This window comes from Bubalus bubalis, chromosome X, assembly GCF_019923935.1.
Source record: "Bubalus bubalis isolate 160015118507 breed Murrah chromosome X, NDDB_SH_1, whole genome shotgun sequence".
In the NCBI taxonomy this organism is placed as follows: Eukaryota; Metazoa; Chordata; class Mammalia; order Artiodactyla; family Bovidae; genus Bubalus; species Bubalus bubalis.
In genome coordinates, this window is record NC_059181.1 from 15,901,446 (window position 1) to 15,915,701 (window position 14,256).

Below are 14,256 nucleotides of genomic sequence, written 5' to 3' on the forward strand. Positions count from 1 at the left end.
GCCAGTTCCTTCTTCAGGAGATCTTCCCAACCCAGGGATTGAACCTATGTTTCCTGCTTTATACGCAGATTCTTTACTACTGAGCCACCAGGGAAGCCCTGGAGGACATAGTAAAAAAATAAAATAAAATGTATCTTGTAGCAAATGGTTTATTTTACTTGAGCCATAAATTATTATACATAGGTTGGCAAATTGTAGCCCACTGTCCAAAGTGGGCTACACCTTCTTTTGTAAATGAAGTTTGATTGGCACACAGCTATACTCATTCACTTATAAACTATGGCTGCTTTCATGCCACAAAGGCAGATCTGAGTAGTTTTGACAGAGACCACATGGCCCACAAAGCCTGAAATATTTACTTTCTGGCGTTTTACAGAAAAAGATAGCCAACCCCTGCTACAGATAACAGAGCCATTGGAGGGCATATTTTTTAAATGCTTTTAAAGAATAGGTATGTAATTCCATTTTGACACTTCAAGCAGCAGTAGGCTCCATTTGATACCTAAACTTCATATTTAAAAATCACCAGGGACTTCCCTGGCAGCCCAGTGGTAAGGACTCCACAGTTCCAATGCAGGGGACCTGAGTTCAATCCCTGGTCAGGGAACTAAGATCCCACATGCCTTGTGGTAAAGCAAAAAAAAAAAAAAAAAAGAAAGAAATCTAGAAATCACCAGCTCATCTGGAACTTCCCATCTGGGATGCACTCGTGTGTGCATGTTTAGTGAAACATAGCCTTCCCTGTGAGGTCTTTCCCAGCGCCCTGCCCCCCTCCCCCAATCTAACACTGTAAATCTCTGTCCTCTGCTAACACTGCCGGCCCCGTCCCTGCTTTTTCCCCCATCCTTAGCTGTTATTATTCAATACACTATATTCTTTACTTACCGTGGTTTATTTTCTACTCCTGCCAAAGTGGTGCAGTGGTAAAGAATCCACTAGCCAAGGAAGAGACACGGGTTTGATCCCTGGGTAGAGAAGATCTCCTGGAGGAGGAAATGGCAACCCACTCCAGTATTCTTGCCTGGAAGATCTCATGGACAGAGGAGCCTGGCAGGCTGCAGTCCATGGGGTCACAAAGAGTCGGACACAACTGAGCATGCACACCAGAGTATGATATCTCCATTTGCTAAAACAATGAATAAATAAATTAGTGAAATCCCAGATAAAGAGGGGGAAAAAATCCAAGCATTAACATACTTCATTTACTCTTTGGAATGAATCATCTAGACAGGAATTTGCTACCAGTATGGAAGAAAGGTGTCTTAATAGTCTCTGGGGCCAGTCTTTCTGTCTCTCTTCTTTCAGGTGAATAATTAATAAGGATGATGAAGTCTTTGGGGATTCCTTAATGTTTCCCACATCCACAGCAAATCCCTGGCAGTGTCTGTGGGGCCCAACACTGTTCCTTCTCCCAGAACTTTTCTTGATTGTTGAGAAAACAGTAGCTACCTCATCAAAGCTGTTGTGCCTTGGCTGATATCTGTGATTCCTAGGAATTCCTTCTCTGTGAGGGGACATTAGGTTTCAGAGGACTGCGAAGTATTGTTTCTTATGTCATCACTTTCTTACTGTCTGCATCAAGAGTAGAGATATTCACTCTCAGTGGAATCAGTGGTGTATATGTGCGCACACAAACAAACCCAGGATTCTGGGAATCTCTGCTTTGATTCTTTGATGTGGAGTATTTTCACATCAGATGTCTATACGAATATGTACTTTTTATTGATCATATCTCTATACTTACTATGATGAAAATAGACTGCTATAAAATAGAAACTCAGTGGTTACAATTTAGCATAGAATTTAAAAGCCTAAGTCTTTTTAGCTCAAGTCCTGGTTGATTTCAAGTCTTTTAAGTTTTACAATTTTGGGGAAATTACTTAACCTTCCTAAGCCTCAGTTAATCTATATTTGTGTACTGCGTTTGCTCAGTCGCTTCAGTCATGTCTGACTCTTTGTGACCCCATGGACTGTAGCCCGCCAGGCTCCTCTGTCCATGGGGATTCTCCAGGCCAGAATACTGGAGTGGGCTGCCGTGCCCTCTTCCAGATCTTCCTGACCCAGGGATCTAACCCACATGTCCTGCATCTCCTGCATTGCAGATAGATTGTTTACGCAGTGAGCCACCTGGGAAGCTGTATTATATGTATACATACTATATATTACTATAATATCAACATAATGTATCCTAAGTAAACACTGTGATAATGTATCATAAGTATATATTATATATAATAATATATTGTGGCATATATTATAAATATACTAGATTGTACTATTATACAGTTGTTATTAAATACTATATAGGATAAGGTCAGAAATGCTAACTGCCTCTTAAGGTTGTTTGAAGGAGTAACTAAAAATCCCTTGACACCATCACTGGTACATGGGAGGCTATCAACATACATTCCTATGTCCAGTGTGCATGATGGCAGTTCAGTTCAGTAACTCAATTGTGTCTGACTCTTTGTGACCCCATGCACACCAGACTTTCCTGTCCATCACCAACTGGAGCTTGTTCAAACTCACGTCCATTGTGTCAGTGATGCTATACAACCATCTCATCCTCTGTCGTCCCCTTCTCCTCCTGCCTTCAATCTTTCCCAGCATCAGGGTCTTTTCCAATGAGTCAGTTCTTCACATCAAGTAGCCAAAGTATTGGAGTTTCCGCTTCAGCATCAGTCCTTCCTTTTCATAACTGGAACTAGCTCAAACTCATGTACATCAAGGTGGTGATGCCATCCAACCATCTCATTCTCTGTTGTCCCCTTCTTCTCAAGCCTTCCATCTTTCCCAGCATCAGGGTCTTTTCCGATGATTCAGTTCTCCTATTCTGGCAGTAACTTTTTTTTTTTAAATAGTGATTAGAGTCACCCTGATGGCTTATACAGTCAAGAGTCTGCTTACAAAGTGGGAGACCCAGATTCGATCCTGGGGAAGCTTCTCCTGGAGAAGGGAATGGCTACCCACTGCAGTATTCTTGCCTGGAGAATTCCGTGGACAGAGAAGCCTGGAGGGCTATAGTCCATGGGGTCGCAAATAGTCTGGGCATGACTGAGGAGGTTCGGCACTCTATTTCATTTGACTTTATAGTGAACCTTCTCTGTGTCAAATCCAGTACCCATATATCATTATCTTACTGCTACTGCTAAGTCGCTTCAGTAGTGTCCGACTCTGTGCGACCCCATGACGGCAGCCCATCAGGCTCCCCCGTCCCTGGGATTTTCCAGGCAAGAACACTTGAGCGGGTTGCCATTTCCTTCTCCAGTCCATGAAAGTGAAAAGTGAAAGTGAAGTCGCTCAGTCATGTCCAACTCTTAGCAACCCCATGGACTGCAGCCTACCAGGCTCCTCCGTCCATGGGATTTTCCAGGCAAGAGCACTGGAGTGGGGTGCCATTGCCTTCTCCGATCATTATCTTAAGCCATCAACAAAATCCTTATTGAGAAGAAATCAGACTCAGAGTGTCGAAGAGGAGAAAACATGGAGTCAGGGGCCTCGGAACAAGGGACCGGAAGTTGGCTTCCGGGGAGCTGGGGCGGGGAAAGGCGTGAATCTCGGGGGCGGAGACTCAGCGTTCGTTTGCATAACCAGCATGCACTGCACGCAATATAGATTGAATTTACTATTTTAATTCATCGTAGATTTCTTTTAAACATAATATTTTGATGAATGAACCTTCACGCACTTAAGTGAAAAGATCTGCCGCAAACTCTTGACCCAGACTTACCCTTGACACTGCTCACCCTAACTGTCTTAGGAGTGCTCGTTCCCAAGGTGGGTCTTTTGTGTGTCAAGGAGGTGCAGTTAAGCAATACAGCTCCTAATTTTTGGAGGTTTTGTCATATAGACAAAACCAATATGGTGGTATCTAAAAACAGACTTTGCAAAAAGAAAATGTTGAGGCAGGGTTTTTGTTTTCTAGGCTTGTTATACCTAACTTTTTTCTGTGTGTTTGTTTAATGTGTTATGTTTTACTTTGCTCAGTTGACTTTTTAACTCGTGGTCAATTATTTCATAATCTTTTGGACTTTATAATCCTTTGGACTGCACTTTTTGGGTTTTCCAGTCACCCATTTTCAGAGCTTGTTCATACTTATGCACTTTGAATTTGTGGTAGTATCTAACCATTTCATTTTTAATTAATTTATTTTTTTTAATCTTTAGTACTTCTAAGCATGAGGGATTTTTCCAATGTCAAATTTTTGCATCAGGTGCCCGAAATAGTGGAATTTCAGTGTCAGCATCAGTTCTTCCAATGAACATTCAGGATTGGTTTCCTTTAGGATGGACTGGTTGGATCTCTTTGCAGTCCAAGGGACTCTCAAGAGTCTTCCTCAACACTACAGTACAAAATCATCAATTCGTCAGGGCTCAGATTTCTTTACAGTACAACTCACACATCCATCATGGCTACTGGAAAAACCGTAGCTTTGACTAGACAGACCTTTGTCAGTGAAATAATGTAGCTGCTTTTAAATATGCTGTTTAGATTGATCATGGCTTTTCTTCCCAAAAGTAAACATCTTTTAATTTCATGGCTGCAGTCACCATCTGCAGTGATTTTGAAGCCCCCCAAAATAAAGTCTGTCACTGTTTTCCATCGTTTTCTCATCTATTTGCCATGAAATGATGGGACCAGATGCTATGATCTTAGTTTTTTGAATGTTAAGTTTTAAGCCAAAATTTTCACTCTCCTTTTTCACTTTCCTGAGGCTCTTTAGTTCTTCACTTTCTTCCATAAGGGTGGTGTCATCTGCATCTCTGAGGTTATTGGTATTTCTCCCGGCAATCTTGATTCCACCTTGTGCTTCACCCAGTCTGGCATTTCGCATGATGTACTCTGCATATAAGTTAAATAAGCAAGGTGACAGCCTTGATGTACTCCTTTCCCGATTTCGAACCAGCCCATTGTTCCATGTCCAGTTCTAACTGTTGCTTCTTGACCTGTGTACAGATTTCTAAGGAGGCAGATCAGGTGGTTTGGTATCCCCATCTCTTGACTTTGCATTGCAGGATGTCTGGGTCTAGGTGAGTGATCACACCATCGTGATTATCTGGGTTGTGAAGATCTTTTTTGTATAGTTGTTCTGTGTATTCTTGCCACCTCTTCTTAATCTCTTCTCCTTCTGTTAGGTCCATACCTTTTCTGTCCTTTATTGTGTGCATCTTTGCATGAAATGTTCCCTTGGTATCTCTGATTTTTCTGAAGAGATCTCTAGTCTTTCCCATTCTGTCGTTTTCCTCTATTTCTTTTCATTGATCACTGAAGAAGTCTTTCTTATCTCTCCTTGCTATTCTTTGGAACTCTACATTCAAATGGGTATATCTTTCCTTTTATCCTTTGCCTTTTGCTTCTCTTTTCTCATTTATTTGTAAGCCCTTCTCAGACAACCATTTTGCATTTTTTTTTCTTGGGGATGGTCTTGATCCCTGTCTCCTGTACAATGTCATGAACCTCTGTCCATAGTTCATCAGGCACCCAGTCTATCAGATCTAATCCCTTGAATCTATTTGTCACTTCTACTGTATAATCATAAGGGATTTGATTTAGGTCATACCTGAATGGTCTAGTGGTTTTCCCTACTTTCTTCAATTTAAGTCTGAATTTTGTAATAAGGAGTTCATGATCTGAGCCACAGTCAGCTCCCGGTCTTATTTTTGTTGACGATATACAGCCTTTCCATCTCTGGCTGCAAATAATATAATCCATCTGATTTTGGTATTGACCATCTGGTGATGTCCATGTGTACAGTTGTCTCTTGTGTTGTCGGATGAGACTGTTTGATATTACCAGTGCCTTCTCTTGGCAAAACTCTGTTAGCCTTTGCATGATGGCAATTAGCAGTAGTTTTTTCTGTTACTGAGAAATAAAAATGAAAAAGTTTCCATGTGTTCCCATAAAAGAGAGGAAGCAGTATCTTGAAGTATCTTTCCAAATGGTTTTCTTCGTGTTATTTTATGAGATTGGGTGACCTAGAAGATTCTCCAGACTGGGATGTTTGCAATTGACTGAGAAAATCCACAGTTAACTAAGAGTGGGTTGGATTTTAGGGACTGAGAGCTGATTTTGGAACACAAAAATGAAGTTTGCTTGACATTATGACCAATTGAGGGAGAGGCTGAGGTCTGTGAGTCGCAGATCACTGTGTGACCCTTGATGTTTTCCCCCTTGGTCTGCAGGGTGATTTCACCTGGAACAGTATGTCGGGCCGCAGTGTGCGGCTGAGGTCAGTGCCCATCCAGAGCCTCTCAGAGTTGGAGCGAGCCCGCCTACAGGAAGTGGCTTTTTATCAGCTGCAGCAGGACTGTGACCTGAGCTGTCAGATCACCATTCCCAAAGGTAAGGCCCCATTTTGCCATTCCGTGGGGGATGTTGCCAGTCAAACAAATGCTCTGCCAGAGTTACAAGCTGCAGATTCGTCTCAGCCCTACCACTGACTCAGGAAGGAAGCTACAGCTTCTGGGTCATTGGCTGGAATGGGCATCCAGTTTGACAAATGTGTTCAATAAGACAGTTTACATGTCAACTAATATGTTTATTAAAAGGAAGATTGACGGGGCATTAAAGGGGAAAGTCACGTGCATCTCAACAGTCTACATGGCTTCAGCACAACCAGTTAAAAAGAACTTTCAAAAAAGTCCACTTAAAGGATTAGAAGAAAAACCATGTCTATCTCAATATGATTTCAAAATAACCAGTTGAATGGTTTAGCAACCAGTTAAACACAAGGTCCTTTGACCTTATGCAAACCCAGAATCAGTTATTATACCAATGTTAACTTATTTTTATCCACCTAGCATTCTCCGTTAGGGTTCACCTGCACTGAAGCCAGTGCAGGCCTAGTTGTCTGATGTTTTTACAAACACAGATCCTGATTCTACTAAAACTGGGAAACATATATTTGAAATCCTTTGATCTGTAAAGCCACGTTTCTGAATGTTTTCTATTTTCTATAAAGGCACTTTTTAATGTGTTAGCATATACAGAAAGGTAATTTGAGGTGGAGTGAAAAGTTGTGATGCTACACAAATAGGGTAAACCTGACATGAAAAGAACGTTGGAAGCTGTGCCTAAAACTTACATATAAAAGCTAGATTGCCTGCCAGATTTCAGTATCTGCAGAACTTCTCCTTTGTTTTCTTTTATTGAGGAGTTGAGGGAATGCTTTGTGAATAGTTATTCATAAAATAATTCATATCATGCATATGAACATACACATAGATATGTAGTTCTCAACCAAGGATGGTTCCCCCACCCCCAGGTGGAATTTAGCAATGTCTGGTTCCACTTTGAGTTTTCACAGCTTAGAGGGGTTAGAAGCCAGGGATGCTGAACATCCTATAATACACTGGACAGTTCCCCACAGCAAGCATTGTCAGGTCCCAAGGGCCCAAGTGTAGCGACTGAGCAACCTGAATGTACACATGAACACATGTGCTTACATTTCGCCAACAACAGAGCTGGTGGGGCTATTTTCTGGGCTTATTTGTGGCTAATGGTAACAGTTCTAGCGTGGGACTCTGAAGACTAGAATATGAGGACTTGTCTGATCACTTCCCCTCCACAGGTGATCTTGTGTAATTCACCTCTCTAGTAGGAGGTTCAGTTTCGTTGACTAGACAGAGCAGCACAAAAACACTGACCACCCAGAATTTTTCATTGGATGATGACTCTCAGGGCCACTTTTATTCTTTTTCTTAAAAAATTCTTAAAAAATTGAAGTATAGTTGGTCTACAATGTTATATTAGTTTCAAGTATACAGCATAGTGATTCAGTATTTTTACAGACTATACTCCAGTCAAAGTTATTATAAGATAATGGTTATGGTTCCTTGTGCTGTACAATATATCCTGGATGTTTATCTATTTTATACATAGTACGTCATACCTCTTAATCCCATATCCCAATCTTGCCCATCTCTCTTCCCATTCCAAACTTGTAATCACTGGTTTGTTTTCTACATCCATGAGTCTATTTCTGTTGTGCTATATACATTCGTTTATTTTTTGCATTCCACATATGAATGATATCATTCAGTATTTGTCTTTCTTTGTCTGACTGATTTCACTAAGCATAATATTCTCTAAGTCCATCCACATTGCTTCAAATGGCAGGATTTCTTTCTTTTTATGCCTGAGTAATATTCTATTGTGTGTGTATATAAATATAAATATATACATATATATATATATACACCACATCTTCTTTATCCACTCATATGTTGTAAATACTTCAGTTGCTTCCATACCTTGGCAATTGTAAATAATTCTGTCATGAAATATTGGGGTACATGTACCTTGGTTCAGTGGTAAGGAATCTGCCTGCCAATGTAGGAGACGCTTGTTTGATTCCTGGGTCGGGAAGATCCCATGGAGGAGGAAGTGGCAACCCACTCCAGTATTCTTGCCTGGGAAATCTCATGGACTGAGGAGCTTGGTAGGCTACAGTCCATGGGTTCACAAAGAGTTGGACATGAGTTAGCAACAAAACAATTTGAATGTGTGTTTTTCTCTAGATATATACGCGAATGGAATTGCTGGATAATATGGTAGTTCTATTTTTAGTTTTCTGAGGACCCTCCATATTATTTTCCACAGTGGCTGCACCGGTTTACATTCACACGAACAGTGTTGAAGGATTCCCTTTTGTCCACATCCTCGCCAACATTTGTTGTTTGTAGACTTTGTGATGATATCCATTTAGCAGATGTGAGGTGATATCTCATTGTGATTTTGATTTGCATTTCTCTGATGGCTAGTGATTCTGACCTCTTGACCATCTGCATTTCCCTTTTTGGAAAAATGTCTATTCAGGTCGTCTGCCTGTTTTTCAGTTGGGTTATTTGTTTTCTTTAATGCTGAGTTGTATGAGCTGTTTTTGTATGTTGGATATATACAACCCCTTATTGGTCACATTGCAAAAATTTTCTCCCATTCCAAAAGTTGTCTTTTTTTTTCTTCTTCTTCTTCTGTACTGCATGGCATGTGGGATCTTAGTTCCCTGCCAGGGATCTAACTTGTGCCCCCTGCATTGGAAGCATGGATTCCTAACCACTGAAAGTCCCCTTAGGTTATCCTTTTGATTTTTCAAGGGCAAAATATTAAGTTTAATTACACCCTGTTTGTTTATTTTTGCTTTTATTTCTTCTGCCTTAGGAGATAGATCCAATAAAATATTGCTCCAACATGTAGAAGAGTGTTCTGCCTATGAGCTTTATGATTTCAAGTCTTATATTTAGGTCTTTAATCCATTTTGAGTTTATTTTTGTATATGGCGTGAGGAAGCATTCTAATCTCATTTTTTTGCATTGGCTCTTTTTAAAAATTGTTATGTTTTATTTATTTTTGCTTGCACTGGGTCTTTGTTGCTGCCCTTGGGCTTTCTCTAGTTGTGGTGACTGGGGGCTACTCTCTAGTTGCAGCATGCGGGCTGCTCATTGCAGTGGCTTCTCTTGTTGCAGGGCATGGGCTCTACAGCATGTGGGCTTCAGTTGCAGTTTGCGGGCTCCAGGACTCGGACCCGATAGTTGTGGTGCATGGGCTTAGTTGCTCTGCAGCATGTAGAATCTTCCCAGACTAGGGATGGAACCCGTGTCCTCTGCATTGACAGGCAGATTCTTTACCACTGAACCACCAGGGAAGTCCTAATCTCGTTTTTTTACATGTAGCTGTTGAGTTTTCCCAGCACCACTTATCCAAGAGACTGTCTTTTCTCCATTGTATATTCTTGCCTTCTTTGTCATAGACTAATTGACCAGAGGTGTGTCAGTTTATTTCTGGGCTCTATGTGTCTAATTTTATATCAGTACCACACTGCTTGGATTACTGTAGTCTAAGGATTAGGAAGGTGATGTCTCCAACTTTGCTCTTTATTCTCAAGATTGCTTTGGCAATCCCAGGTCTTTTGTGGTTTCATACAAATTTTAGGATTATTTGTTCTAGTTCTGTGGAAAGTGTCATGGGTATTTTGATAGGGATTGCATTAAATCTGTAGGCTGCTTTGGGTAGTATGGCCATTTTAATAATATTAATTCTTCCAGTCCAAAAGCATGGGATATCTTTCTATTTCTTTGTTTTATTTTCAGTTTTCTTCATCAGTCTTTTATAGTTTTCAGAGTATAGGATTTTCACCTCCTTGGTTAAGTTTATTCCCAAGTATTTTATTCTTTTTGATGTGATTTTAAATGGAATTTTTTTTTTTTTACTTTTTTCTGATAGTTCATTATTACCGTATAGAAAAGCAACCGATTTCTGTATGTTATTCTTGCATCCTGCTGCTACTGAATTCATTGATTAGTTCTAATACTATTTTGGTGGAGACTTTAGGGTTTTCTATACAAAATATCATGTCCTCTGCAAATAGTGGTAGTTTTACTTATTCCCATCTAATTTGGATGCCTTTTATTTCTTTTCCTTGTCTGATGGCTGTGGCTAGGACTTCCAATACTATGTTAAACAGAAGTGGCAAGAGGGGCCCCTTTTACTCTTTAAACTGGTATCTTGGACTCTGTTGAAGGTCATGAAAGAGTTCAGGAGAAGGCAGAGGCAGGTTAGGCCAAGGGACTGGTAGGACAGGCACATTTCACTGACTGATGCCTGGCTCCTATGGCTTTTTCATCATATTCTACTTGACACCACAACCATGGCCGGTTCCTCCCAGGAGGAAATTCCTAGCCCTGTTATATCTTCTCATGCTAATGTAGCACAGAGATACTCACCTCAAGTAAGAAGAAAATCTCTTTGGCAGTTGGTGAAAAATGAGTACTAATCGCCATCAGGCTGGGTTGCTGCTTCTTCCTAGGATAATCTCATTCTGCCTCATCTTGTCTTTGTTTGGTTTTAGGTTGGAGACGAAACCTGCCCTTGCTTCCCTATTAATTCACAAGATGGCCCAGGTGGGGTCCAACAGCCCTGTTTCTGTTTTACAAGAACAGATGATCTTTCAGTTCCTAAGAAAAAATTTTAATAGAAATGTTGGCAAGCCCAATTTATAGTGAAGGAAATGATGACTCTAAAAAGTTATGTGAAACCCAGATTTGAGACATATCAGATGAGATATCAAGGAACAAATATTCTTTGTAATTTTGTTTTCAAATCCAGTTAATTTGATGTTTCTCTTTGTTCTTGCTTTTTAAAGAGTCCATTAAATAAATAACCTTTGACAAACAGAGAATTTTATATAACTTATCTGCTAGAAGCTCTGTCTCCATTGCTTATTTCTGCAACTATGTGAGTCCTAGTACATTCAGAGAAAGATTTGTTCTATCAAGATGTTTAAAGATGTTTGGGCTTCAGGAGTTATTTTGACACTTTCTATCCAAATGGGAGCTAATGATTTACAAATCATCTCTTACTTATGAAAGAGAGAAGGAATTGTGTGGCTGGGTGGGAAAAAACAGATATCACCCAAGAGTTCTAAAACTACTATTTGGGTGAGATGATTATAGACATTGAATATTTACCAAGATCAAATGCATGGCCAGTGCCGAGTGCTATGATGGCAGCTTCGGGCTGAGGATGGCCACTTTTGTTCCATGCAAAAACCTAAGTGGAGGTTCTAAACAGAGTCAGAGTCACTGTATGAATTTACTCAGGAAAATAAATACAGATACCACGGTCTAGAACCTAAACAAATGATATAAAGCCTACTGAGATAGTGGGTATAATGAAAATGGAAACGTATTCAAGCTCACATTTTCGCTCTTTGTTACCTTAGAATGACTGTGCGTGCATGCTCAATCACTCAGTCATGTCCAACTCTTTGCGACCCCATGGACTATAGCCCACCAGGCTACTCTGTCCATGGGGATTTTCCAGGCAAGAATACTGGAGTGGGTTGCCATTTCCTTCTCCAGGGGGTCTTCCAGACCCAGGGATCAAGCCCACATTTCCTGCATATCCTACACTGGCAGGCAGGTTCTTTACTACTGTGCCACCTGGGAAGCCCCTGGAATGACTATAGAAATTTATTTATGTGTATGTTTGGAGGACTGTCTTCCTCTATGAGACTGGTGCTTCCATAGCTCAGATGAATGATAATATAATGTATTCATCAGCTGCTGGGATTCACCATAGAGAGGGAAGAACTGAAGGTTGAGGGTTAGGAAATTACTGGAGTTATTTCCTAGAGTGGACTGCAGTGGTGGGATCCAAAGCCACAGGTAGAGAGTTTGAGCTCCTCCTGAGGTTTAGTAGCAGGTGGACATGGGTTATATGGGTACAGATGCAGGCAGATTAGATGATGGGAAAGCGTGTGGAATTTCACTCCAGATTGCCTCTCCTCTCTCAGCAAAATAAGAAACGATTTCATCTGTTAGGAGTGGGGATAACAAGGAGGTCCTGGAGGTTTGAGGAAAGAGGAAAAGAATGGAAAAGCGGGAAGTGAATGGACCAGCAATGTTGCAGAATTACGGGGCAGCCCAAAAGGTCTATTCAAGGTTAGAAGCTGGGAATTTAAATTGCAGAATAAACATCTAGGCATCTTTGTTGTTGTTGTTGTTGTTCAGTAGCTCAGTGATGTCCAACTCTTTGTGACCCCATGGACTGTAGCAAGCCAGGCTTCCCTGTCCTTCATTATCTCCCGGAGATTGCTCAAATTCATGTCCATTGAGTCAGTGATGCCATCCAACCATGTTATCCTCTGTTGCCCCCTTGTCCTAACAGTGGAGTTAGGATTTTCTAGTTGAGTTCAGTCTTGGTAGGGAGGGACATGGCAGTTGAGAACTCTGTGGTAAGAAGAAATCTAGACCCCTCAAAGATGGCCTGGAATCTTTGGCTATTTCCTTAAAATGTCTAAATCAACTTTGCAGATGTGATCAACTCAGGTCTTTAAGACAGCAAGATTATTCTGGATTATCTGGGGGAATTAAAACTAATCCATGAGTACTAAAGCAGAGAAACTTTCCTAGCTGTAGTCAAAGAGAGATATGACTTTGGAAGAATAGTCAGAGAGATGCATTGCTGCTGGCTTTGATGATAGAGGAAAGGGCCACAAGTCGAAGAATGCAGGCAGCCTCTAGAAACTAAAGAAAGGCAAGGAAACAGATTCTCACTAGAGCCTCTAGGACGGAATGCAACCCTGCTGACACCTTGCTTTTAGCCCAGTGAGACTCATTTCAGACTTCTGGTCTCCAGAAATGTCAGTAATAAATTTAAGTCATTTTAGCCACTAAGTTTGTGGTTGTTTGTTACAGCAGCTGTATTAATACAGTATACAAGACAGTGATTATAGTCTCAGACCATGGGATCTAAGCTGAATAAGAAGAGAAGTTAGAAATAAATGTAAAAGACATATTTTTCTTAAGTAAGAAGAATCAATTATATAAAGATATAAATTATGTCCTAAATTATCTATAAACTGGGCATGGTTTCAGAAAACATACTGAAAGAATTAATTTTTGTAATACCACTAAATTGATCTAAACATCATCTTGGCAAATAATTATATGAAAGTAAGTAGACAGGGGAAAATCTGAAAAAGAGGTCAAAGAGAAATTATCCCTAGCCATTTATTAAATGTTATAAAACTAAAGCAATTAAAAGAATATTGTACTGCTTCACAACACGCAGATCAATGGAAGATAATAGAGTTCAGAATTGAGCTAAAATAAATATGAGAACTTATGACATAAACATTGCATTTCTTATCAGGGGGAAATGATGGATTATTATTGTATTTCTGACAATGAGACTACCATCGAGAAGAAAAACTGAGATTCTGACCTTGCTCCTTATATCAAAATAAATTGATGTGGAAGAAAGATTTGAAGATTTAAAAAATGAAACTATGAATGCACTAAAACAAAACATAGCTAGATATTAATGTATTTTTACACAGAGAAAGTCACTACACAGAAAACATAGAGTGGCCTGTTTCACTACATTTAAAAAAGAATAGAATCATCTGCGAGGCAAAAAAATAAATAAATAAATAGAAACGTATAACACATTTGAAAAACTAAAGGCTAACTTCTCTAGGATACAGAGCTTTATTATAAATTAATATGAGAAAGAAAATAATTAAAATGTGGACAAATTATAGGCATCTCACAAGAAAAGAAATTAAAATGAGTTATAAATATCTGTAAAGGTGCTCTCACCCTCATATTCATTCAGGAAATGCAAGCTCAACAAAAGGGAGATTATTTTTTCCTCTTAGATTGGAATGACTCCAAAAGTTGGATAGTATATTTTCTCAGAAAACAGACTCTCATATACTGTTGATAGGAATATAGTTGTTGCAGCAGCTTTCA

General features: G+C 39.9%; 1 protein-coding gene across 7 annotated transcripts in view; it reads left to right on the forward strand.

The window, feature by feature from the left end:
* The window catches only part of ARHGAP6 (Rho GTPase activating protein 6), a 790,573-nt gene that overhangs the window by 446,500 nt on the left and 329,817 nt on the right, over positions 1 to 14,256 (forward strand). For all 7 annotated transcript variants that reach the window (XM_045164531.1, XM_025277133.3, XM_044937362.2 and 4 more), the window contains exon 2: positions 6,184 to 6,343. In XM_045164531.1, coding sequence (XP_045020466.1) covers positions 6,184 to 6,343 — 160 coding nt within the window. The remainder of the gene's footprint in view (positions 1 to 6,183; positions 6,344 to 14,256) is intronic.